The sequence below is a fragment of the Delphinapterus leucas genome, chromosome 1, assembly GCF_059928025.1.
Source record: "Delphinapterus leucas isolate spDelLeu-1000000601 "Yukka" chromosome 1, BTC_Dleu_Yukka2, whole genome shotgun sequence".
In the NCBI taxonomy this organism is placed as follows: domain Eukaryota; kingdom Metazoa; phylum Chordata; class Mammalia; order Artiodactyla; family Monodontidae; genus Delphinapterus; species Delphinapterus leucas.
The window spans coordinates 75,538,533-75,549,723 of NC_143129.1; the positions used below are offsets into that span (position 1 = coordinate 75,538,533).

The 11,191-nt window shown below is 48.4% G+C and overlaps 1 protein-coding gene across 2 annotated transcripts in view; it reads right to left on the reverse strand.

The window, feature by feature from the left end:
- The window catches only part of CADM3 (cell adhesion molecule 3), a 32,918-nt gene extending 25,985 nt beyond the window's left edge, over positions 1-6,933 (reverse strand). Inside the window, exon 1 of one of the 2 annotated variants that reach the window (XM_022559436.2) lies at positions 6,630-6,933. In XM_022559436.2, coding sequence (XP_022415144.1) covers positions 6,630-6,711 — 82 coding nt within the window. In that variant the 5' untranslated portion in view covers positions 6,712-6,933. The remainder of the gene's footprint in view (positions 1-6,629) is intronic. The other variant, XM_022559437.3, reaches the window with a different exon arrangement.
- Between the last annotated feature and the right edge of the window lie 4,258 nt (positions 6,934-11,191).

Sequence of the window (11,191 nt, forward strand, 5' to 3'; positions counted from 1 at the left end):
TCATAAGTGTTAACTATTATATGAACTATTATGCAAAATTGACATGGGGAAATCAGCATTTAGGGGAAGAGAAGCTTGTGTAGCTTTGATGTGACGGGAGGAACATGTTGGCTGTCTAGTCTCAGACTGGCAGGGGCTGAGCATTCTCATTGGGATCATTGGCAGATACCCCAAAAGAGTGGCAGAGTCCAGTTTAAAGATTCAGCTCCTGAGATCTGGCCAAGAACTTGGACTCTGGGATAGGATGGTTATATTTAAGGCCATGTAGTCTGTACTAGATGGTTATAATGACGAGGGACATGAGTCAGGGATTTGATATTTATCTTCTATGCCTCTCATATATTGAATTCCTCTATTATCTATTCTGATAACCTATCCTATATGTTGTCTTTACGTTTACTGCTAAGGCTGAGGGGACAGGAACAATGGGTACCATGACAGGACAATTAGAGTTGGTTGTCAGGCTCAGAGTGGTGTTAAGAGGTACATGCTCATAAACTGAGTAGGACTCATTTTGCATTCCACATTTATAGTGTCTATGTGGTTATAGTATATGAGCAATGCTGTCTCAATCTAAACCACGACTATTTGTAGTTCTGTTTTAAATCTATGAGTCCATATATGGCAAAACATTCAGTTCTTTTGAGGCCATTTGAGGTCACTCTATGTCCTAGTCTCCTGAACACTGCAAACCACACTTCTTTTCAACCTCAGTTATTATTTGCTCTTTCTGTCCCCTTCCTACAGGGGATTAGGTGGTTATGAAGACTCTCCAGATCTATATCTACAGGTCTTGTTTACCTCTTTCTGGTGGAGCAGGTCAGGGATCATAACCAAGATCATGTGTGTGTTTGTGGTAGGGGGAGGAAGTTCCAGCCCTGTTCTGAGGGCTGCAGTGTAGAGAGTAAAGAGATTAGGAGCTTGGATGGGAGCAGGACCACGGAGAGCAGCAAGAAGAGCCTGGAGCATCCCTGTCAGGGGCTAGCACCATGGAGAGCTCAAAGCACCTGTGGTTTGTTCCACAAAGAACAGGGCGACCAGGATCATAGGTTAAGGCAGCCAGCTCTCAAGCCAGACATCAGGGCTTCTGCTAGGATCACACCACACACATCACTTGCTCTCAAAGGCCTCCTGAAGTACTCTGTTTGAACCTGCCACACATACAGCCAAGAGATTGTGCTAAAAAGTGAGGACCGCCACCAGACTGAGTTTGTCAACATTAGCCTCAGTAATTATGAAAATTACATTAGTATCAGTGGTGGTGGAAGAGGTTTTGACTTGCTACAACCAATTATGCATGAAATTAATAGTATCTTTCAGTGTGGGAAAAAGAGCACCACAAAGCCTGTGTCCCCTCAGAGACACGCTAGGCATGAGGAAACCAAAATGTGTATTACAGTCAGATAGGGTATGAGATGTATCAGAGTCCGGGTGCTCTAAGGCACCCCAAATTGCTGTGAATCGTCCAGTCTTGATCATACACAGAAAAATGGAATGGATTATGACTCTTAAAAAGGGTATTGTCCTCAGGACTTAGAGGCCTCTGTGTTAGCTGGGAAATTTGGCCACTCTCTTTAGACGTAGGGGAATTTCAGTAAAGGGACAGATAGTTCTCTCTTTCAGTACTTGTTGCTTCCGTGAAGAATATGTAGCTTTAATGCGCTTATATTTTGTAAAAAATCTCAGCAGCTTCATGTGTTCAAGACTCTTGACAACTTGACTTCTCAGTGCTAGAATGGATGGATCTCCTTGTTATGATAGCATTGGATTGGGTTTTTACTTGGGTTATAAAACCTCTGAGCATCAGCTGGTTCTGACCTTGTAAAGAATCATCTCTGCTGCTGATCCTAGAGGAAGAAGCAGATCTTTGGCCTCAGAGACTTGTTCTCCTCTATTTTACAATTACGTGGAGTGTTTGTTCTTAATTTGACTGAGTTCTTAGAGACCCTGAATCTTTTTCTGATGGCTTGCTTTTCTGGTGGTTTGTTTCTCTCTATTTCTTATAAGCATTCCCATGAGGATGGCTATTCTCGGAATTTATGGATGGACTTCTAGGACATGACCTTATCCAGGAAACAAACTGTTCCAGTACGTTGACCTATGGCCAATGATTAAACAGGAAATATTAACTTTTAGCATGAAACATGAAAGGAGAAGATATAATTAACAAAACTATCTAATACCCTGGCTTTTTCATTCAGTAGTCAGTAAGGAGCTGGTCCAGTCCACAGCTTGCTTTCATGGAGGACCTGGAGGCTAGATTACCACCCTTCAGTGAAATTCCATTACTGAGAAATAGATGACAAAAAAGGGATTGTTGGGCTGGTTCTGTTGGAGTAGGAAGCAACAAAGAATGTGACTAGCCACAGCCCCAGGGGTTTTATTATTTCTCTGATGAGAACTGTGAGGATCTTTTCCTAGGTTATTTTTTTGTGACCTAAGGACAAGCAGCTTTTGATTCTATTGTATATATTATTTGGACTGCAAGGAAGTAGTAGTTAATACCAAGGGGTACCAAAATCAGACCTAAGGATTTTCAGAGCAATGGCACAACTACTTAGTCTGCTGTTTCAAAGTGACCAGAGCACCAAAAAGATGCCATCTGTGGAATTTTATGGCTGCAGAACTATGAGTCATTCTTCAAGTGAATAGTGAATGTCTCCAACAAGGCGCTCTTGAAATTAGATTTGGCCCTCCTTTTCTCCTCAGTTGGAAGAAGAGAGAGAGAGAGAGAGAGAGAGAGAGAGAGAGAGAGAGAGAGAGAAGACACCTAAGGGTAGTGAGCTGTCTCATTTACTGTTAGTCTAGGGCAGAGGATTTCAAACTGTATGTGGCAGAACCTCTGTCTATGCCTTAAGGATTAGGGGGAGTGTAGGGGAAGCCAAGAAGAAGGGTGAGAGGGCTCCAGGTCTTATCTGTTTTCAATAAGAGTAATTCTCCTTGGATCTGTTTTATTTATTTGATAAAGGAATTTCACATCTTTAAAGATAAAAGTGAGAAAACCACTGTACTAAAAGAAACTACTAAAACCAACAGTGCTGCCTAGCCCTAGGGAGAGCTTAGGACAGAATCTTTGGGGTAACTGCTGGATAGGCAGCTGATATGCCACAGCTTGGACCCCACATCAGACAGACTGTATGATACCAGTGTCTCTCTGATGGTTTCAACTTCTTTGTGCCAGAAAATGCACATGTCTGAAGGGAGAGCATCTCCTTCCCAGGGGTTCCCAGCTGCAACTGGGAAGAGAACAGGAACAGAAACAGAACAGCTACAGCTGCAGCTAGGAACAGAAACTGGATGGAGTAGGTCTGCCAAGCAGATCTGTGGGCAGCTCTAGAGTGAATGCCTGCTGGATTTCTCCGGCACACTGGGCATGATCTCTGCACTGGGCACCTGGCCAGGGGGCTGCAGAATGGATGGCAGTGGACAGAAGGTCATTGGGAAGGAAAAGATATTCATGTGTGAGGCAGTGCAGTCCAAAGTTAAACTGCTATATCCTGGTATAAAGCAAAGTGAGGCTGCCCACCTGTCTGTCTCTGCACTAGATCAACTCACAGAGTGCTGGAAATAACTTGAAAAGGAAGAATCCAAGGAAGTCTGGTTACAATGTTGAATGTTGAGCTGCTCACCAGAAAGACAACCACAGAATACATTAAGTTCACAGGCCTTGTATCCCCCAAAGCTGGAACTGCCAACTTCTACCAATACTAGTGGAGAAACGTGAGAAGGAAGGGGCAGGTGGCAAGCTCTGAATATCTAAGCCATCCCTGAGTTTCTAGCCACAGCACTCATGGCCGGGTTCAGGTAACAATTGTTTGCCCTTCTCCAACCTCTCAATCCCTGTTCAGCCTTATGAAACCTAAAAAAAAAAGTGTATGCTGTACTTCAGGGAGCTGTATACCCCAGCAGCATATGAAGTTTGTTTTCCTCATTCTAAATGGAAAAAGCCTCTCTGCCATACACCCTTGACCACTCCAGCATCCGTGTATTAGGATATCTTGTCCTTAAACTTTCACACCACGTCTCTTCTTGTTTTGGTCAAATGTTACCAGGTAAGCCATATACTGCCTAGCTCCCTGCCCAGGGACCTCAGGCCAAGTCAGGGGTACTAGACACACCTTCTTCATGATCCTGGGCAGAATGGCCTTAGGATCACCACCCATGAGCATTAAAACTATGCACCCACCTCCCCCATCAGAGTGGGTCTTTTTTGATCCTGAAGCTAAGAAGTAGAATTAATTTAGATAGAAGATCACATGTGGTTGTGCCTCTTGTACATCAGTGCATCCTGAGACATTACAACCAGACATATGTCCACTGTCTGCACAGATGATGCTCTACAAGGAAAATGATGCTTGATTTGACTCTGTCTTGGGAACAGATCTCCCTCCCCATCCCCAAATTCTCAACCCCTCCTCCGGACATTCTCCATTCAAAATTTACTGCCTTCCACTCTTCCCTCAAGCCACTGCTCTGATATATGTATATATATATATAGATATAGATATAGATATATAGATAAAGCATTTCTCTTCCTCTAAACCTTAAAGCCTGAGTGGGGGGGGGGCTGGAGCCCAAATTGAAGACCAAGAAAGAATAGTGCAGTTGGTGAAGAAAGACTTGGCCAGAGTATGGATTTTCTCTCTTCTCCAATGTTTACATCCTAGGATTGAGCTAACAGCTTTCTGGGATGACTTCATTCTGTTTAGGTCTCAGCCTGGCCCCATCAGTTCCCATGGCCGAACAGGGGCAGTTTGGGTCATGCTTGTGTCTCTTAAACCCAGCTACCAGGATGGGAAGGCCAGGGGCTGCAGCTGAAAGTCAAGGCTTAGTAGAGACTCGTTATTGTGGTCCATACACCCAGCAGCCTCTCCTTGCCCTGCACTTAGCCTGCCCTCCCTCAGGACTCTCTTCACCTCCTCAGTGAGTAGGGTCATCAGGACAGTCCTCTGGGGAAGGGGGATTCCACACAGGGGAGAGGAGGGGCTGCTGTCTCTATGGTGACTTGGGCAGTAACTCCCCTGGGGAGGGTTAATGGGTACAGAGTAGAAGGACTCAGCCAGCCAGCTGTAGGTAGGAGATCCCCAGTGTCCTCATACCAGCAGAAACTCCTTTATCATGATGGAGACAGGGCTGGGGGAGCAGGTCAGGCGAGATGGAGCAATTATTCCTCCAGCTCCCTGGCTCTTCGCCTGTTTCCTTCAGATGAAATTCTCTACATCATCATCCCCAGTTTCAACCCCTCCCCTCTCCACCCCCGCCCCGCCCTGTGCCCATCCCTTCTGGCCACTGGGTCCATCACCCAGGAGCCGCCTCCCCTTTCTCCTCCCCTGCGGTTCTTTCTGTTTTTCGTTGGCATCTGGCCGGGCATAGCCACCACCCTCCCCTTCACTGTCCCCATATCCCTTGGTTCTGCAGAGGTCCCGGTCCCTCTTCCCCTCCCCCAGCCCAGCCTGCCTCACACAGGGGCGGAGGAGACCGAAGGATGCATTCCTTTGGTCCCTTCACAGCCTGCCCTCCCTCCTCCGGGAACCTGAGGCTCGAAGCTGTGGCTCCCTTCCTGGTCTCCCTACAAACTGCCCCCTGCCACCCCATTAATCGTCAGCAGCCTTTAAGAAAGCTGAGGTGCCCCGACAGAGCTGACCTACATAGCCCGGTCCAGGGCAGGAGGGGGCCCCAAGTCCCCTCACCCCTGGCCCCGCCTCCTTTCTCCCCCCCCTTCCTTCATCTTTCTACCGTGACAAACCCAAGAAGGTTTGAGTTCCTGACTGAAGCAGAGGGGGCTAGGCAAGACACCCCACCCCAAATTTGGAAAATCAATCCTTAGCCCAGGAAAGCTTTGGGTTTTCTATGCATCCTCCTCCCCAAATACCTTCATCCTTCCCTTTGCCCAGCCTCTCCCCACTGCCCTCCCCCATCCCCCTCCTCCGCTCTCGTCTGGGTTTCTTTTACCAGCTTCTGCCACCGCTAGGGATGTTGCCATCCCGGGGCCCTCTCCGCCCAGTGTTGTTGTTTTGCTCCAAGAAGAAGCCCCCCACTTCCTTGCCCACGCCCCCCTCAAGAGCCTCACTCAGGCTCCCTTCCCTGCCCACTCGGAGCTCTGCCGCGGGTGGTGCGGACGGGCTGGGGAGCAGAAATGTTTGCATACAGCAGTTGGGGGAATTGCACTGGCTACCCAACCTCTCCAGACATACATACACAAACACCCGACACACGCCCTGACTGAAACAGCGACAAATCTCACTCCGCCCCCAACACACACTGACACAGACATACACACAGATACTGACACAGAAACGCAGAACCAGACACCAACACAGACGCGCACACCCAGACACACACACGGACATCAACACATCCATACCCCGGGATGCTTATAACAGACCCAAACCCCGACTGCACACGCAGACACACTCGACGGTGTACAAGGAGGGGGCATACCCGGCACACCCCACGATCCACAGAGACACGGACGCTCAGAGACAGACACAGGGGTATCAGCAGCGGCTGGCGACTTTAACCCCCGCTTCCAAACAAAGCCAACAGGCTCCCTCCGCCCCCGCAGCCGGTCGGAACCCCCGCCCCGGTCCCACCCCCCCTCCCCTGGCGCCGCCCCCTCCCTCACTCACCGTCCTGGGAGAGGTTGGCCCCGCCGGGCGCCCAGCAGCTGGCGAAAAGCAGGAGCAGGGGCAGGGCGGAAGGGGCCCCCATCTCGCTTCCCGGCCGGCTCCCTGGCTGGGCGCTGGCGAGCCTGGGTCCCCAGGGGCTGGGTCTGGGGAGGGGGTAGACGACGACACTGACCGAAAGGGCGCCCCCGAGCCGCTTCGGAGCCCGGGTCCGAGGCGGGGACCGGGAGGGAGCCGGCGCTGCTGCAGTCGCGGGGATTAAATAGGGCGCTCGGAGCAAACCATTCGGTTGGAGGTGGAGGGGGGGGTGACGGGGGCTGGGCTGGTCGCGGGGGGGACAGGTTGCCGCATTCCCCACGCCCCCCCCGCCTCACGCACCCCCTGCGCGCAGTCGTGGTGCCTTCCACCTTCTCCCTCGGGAGCTCCACCAGCCCTGCTCGGGCGTGGAGCAGAGGGAGAGAGCTGGGTCAGCAGTGGGACCTGGCGCCCACCCCTCTTAGGCTTGGGGTGGAGGGAGGGGGGGGTCGGGCAGGGCCCTGGGCCAACTGGCGGGATCGGCCACTGCCCGCCTGGGCAAGGGTGTGCCCACTAACCCGAGATCCTCCAGCCCCGCCCTCCCTCCTTTGGCAACCCGGGATCCCCAGGAGCCCTGGGGTTCCCCTATCAACAGTATGCCCAGGGACATCTCTTCCATGGGTAACCAGTTACCCTGGTCAATCTCCAAGGCACTAACATCCCTAGTTCCTCTGACCAAATGAGCCCCTAGTTCTACGCCCAGTAACAACTTGTAGCCCCAGGCAATTTCCTTTGACAGGCATCTTCCAGCAAGCCCCCAGGCCATGGGAATCAACACTTCCCTCAATCCCTCCTCAAAGAAATTACTCCCCATCTGAAAACAGTGACTTCCCTTCAGACTCTGCCCAACCAAGCTGCCTACAAAGCAGCTCAGTGGTTTCCCCCCCTAATCCTTCCTATTCCCCCACTTTACTCCCAGCCCTTACCCCCAATATTTTTCTTCTTAATATTTCAAAGGAGTTTGTCCTTCCTTCTCAAATTTTAGTGAGTAAGATTCCTGGGTGAATGATCTGATCTACAGACCCTCAGGAAGCTGCCCTCTTAAGGGCCAGTGCATCTGTGGCTAATGCAGTTCTTGCCCCTGAGGCCAGATATAAGATGAATGAGAGAGGCGGGGTGTCTGTACTTGCTCTTGGCTCATGAGTGCCAAGCCCCCTGGGGTTTGGGTTTTTTTTGTGATTGAAGTTCTCTGGAAGAGTCTTGGTACATCTCAGAAAGAGATCCTTCTGAGTCAGTTTTTCTCAAACTTAGCTTTTGGGAATACATTCCTAAATTTTAGAATCTCTGAATCAAAGAATTTTATGTATATAAGGATTCTTAGAAAATATTTGGTCCAATCCCTTATTACACAGGTGCAACTGAGATCCAAAGGGTATGAATTGATCTACCCAGGGTTATACTGACAATTAATAGTAGAAAACACAAGTGTTGGCTAGGGCATGGAATCATACGATTTTTAAAGGGCCATCCAATCTTGGGAGGCCAATTTTGTCCCTAGATGAGGGATTTGGGTGCCTGTCTTCTAAGCCCTGGACCAGTCCCCTCTCTGAACTGCCTGTACCTCACTGCTAAGCTTCAACGTTTGGGTAATCTTTCCTCCTCTCAGATAGGCTTCACAGCTGTTTGTGATGGACTTAATGTCTCTGTCACCTAGTAACTCAATGACAAGGATGTGGAAAGCACTTAGTAATCAGTAAAGCTCTGTATGAATGTTAGTCACTGGTGGCGAGGATGAGAGAGAATATTCTCCAGGAAGACCCTTGAGGATAGCCAGAAAGCTGCCCCTCTGTTTTTCTTCTCGCTGTTTGTGGAGTTTATCTATGGTTTCTGGGAGAAGAGCTCTGCCTACCTCTTGAACACTTACTGAATGTCTGGGTGTTTATTAAGAATTATTTGTAAGAGTTTTTGACCACCTTGGGTTGACTGACTTGCCTACCTTGACACATCTTAGTGACTCCAAACCGTTCTACTGCCCTGGGGTTCTCTGCCTCCCTGGGGGTTCTCTGACACCTTGAAATCTGTGAGGCAAAGCTAGCGGGAGGAGTGTGGTTGAGGGATACAGACACCTGGATGTAAGAGAGAGGTGAGACTGGACTATGGGGTGGGGCAGGAGGGGAGATAAGGGGAAAACTGGACCTTCTGACAGAGGTGGGATTAGGCTGGCATGAGTTTAGTCCTTCAGAGAAAAGGAACGAATGGGTGTGTTTTCAAAGAGAGAATACGGCTTTGGAGAAGAAGGATCAGGCTATCCTAGTTAAAGAGTCTTGATGGATAAAGAGTATTATCTTTGGAGCTAGAAGAAGTTTTAGAGATCATCTAAGTGGGATTAAGAGAGGACAGGTTAGTGTTGGGGGGAATGAGAGTGGGGATGGGTGGGATTGGGATGGCAGGATGTGGGATTAGGTCCCAAGCTCCTGTAACTAATCACCTTTTCCATCTGCTACTCTGCCGTGATCCCCTTCTGCCTGTCCTTTAATTCTCTAACGACTCTGCTGGTCTGTCCCCACCCTCTACTGTAACTGCACTGGGATGAGAACCAAGGGTGGGAGGAGAGGGCGAGAGCTTTTGTGGAGAGAGATTATTAAGAGCAAGCAAATGAGACTCTGGAATGCTCTTTTCCTACTGGCTCCTTCTCTTTTCTGCACCATTAGCATCAGTTTGGCAGCACTTTAGGCCCTGGGAATAGGAAGCAGTCATTGGCTTTTGGAATTATAGGATAAAAGAGTATTAGAATTGTAAGGGACCTTCAGGATTACCTAATTAATACCCCTTGTTGAACAGATGAGGAAAATGAAACTCAGAGAAGTTAGGTGACTTTCTGTGTTCACACCGGTATGTGGTAGAGGGGTTAAGGTATTGGATAAAGGAGGCAGATATACTCTTGGGGGCAGGAGGAATAAGGAGAATCATTACTCTCCAGCATTGTCCTCTTTGAGGAATTTCCACTTCTGCGTATCTCAGAGTGAAAGGGTAGTGTCTCCTACAGAGGCAGATGTCTCCATTTGGAATAACTCATTACCTATAATCACTCTAATGCCCTTTGTCCCTGTGCACCCAGCATCTGACAGGCACGCTTTTCACTAGGAATAGAATTTTACAAAGAAAGCCTGACCTGCAAGGATTATCCTCATCCTGAAAACAGGTAAAATAAAAGTATCCATGTTGCATTGTGATCTCTATGGTTACTTTGCACTCTAAAATGCTATGACATACAGTCTGTGTTTCCCAGAGACTTGCACAAAGTCTGGAGTAGGCTGTCTGTGGGATTAAAGAACTGGTCACCACAGTGAAAACTGGGGGGAACAGTGAAGGGGAGTGGAGAGAAGGCGAGTTCTGGCTCCTGGGTGCCCCTATCCACTCAGCAGCAGCCTGGGTGGCTAGGGTTGAGGAATGTGGCGCTGGCACCCGTGCTGGGCTGGATGCAGCTGTGTGGGCCCTGGGCATTCCTTTCCCCACGGGCCTCCTCTCAGGGAGCGGAGAGGGCAGGAACTCGGCCTGAGTAGGGTGAATACTACATATTCATCTAGGAGGGGGATGACAGCACCTGAAGGAAAAATCTCAGAAGCCTGCCTCGGTTCTGCTTTGCCCTCTAACCCTTCGCCTCTGTATGACTTCTTCTTTATCAGTAAATTCTACACAGGTTTCCGTATTTGCTTTCCCCTTTAATTTTCCACCCAACTAAACCAGGATCCCTCATACTGCTTCTTGTTTCTATTATATAGTTTTAATTAACCCTATCCTTAATAATAACCTTTGTACGTGTTTTAATTCTAACCTTAATTGAATTCTAATTTCAACCCTAGCCCTAATCTGTTACAGACTCTAACTACTAATCCTAATACCAACCCCAATTTGTTAATTTTAAGCCACATCTTAATTCTAACCTGTTATAAGCCACCAATTTAGGACAGCAACTTGCACATAATAAAAATGATCACGGGTACCATTTTTTGGGAATCCGTTGTATGCCAGACTTTGCACTGGGTGCTTTACATGCACAGTATGTCATTCAGGTACCAGAAAGTACTCTAATGTGGCTGGAATTACCAGCTGCCTTACAGATATGAGGAAATAAAGGTTTGATGAGATTATGTGATTTGTAAATAGTGGATCCAAATCCACTGTTGATGCTCCTCTCTCTTTCTGCTAACAAATACTTTCTGATCCATCTTTTCCTAAAATCCGAATTCTGACTAGAATAACTTCTAAAATACTGAGTTTCTTGAAAGTATATTATTAGTTATGTTTAAAAAAAATATAGTGGTACAAGATAGAAACCAAACAGACCAACAAAAAGGCCCAAATTCTCCCTGCCCAGAAACCCCACTGCCACTTTAAAACATTAAAGTAATGTATTTATAGAGTTAAACTAATCAAACCTCGGAAAGAAACAGACCAAAAGGAAAAGCCTCCTTCTCCTCCCCAGGCTTGCGCTACCCCTGGGGGCATTGTTCCCATTGGAGTTTTGCAGCACAGCTGCCCTGCCTCCC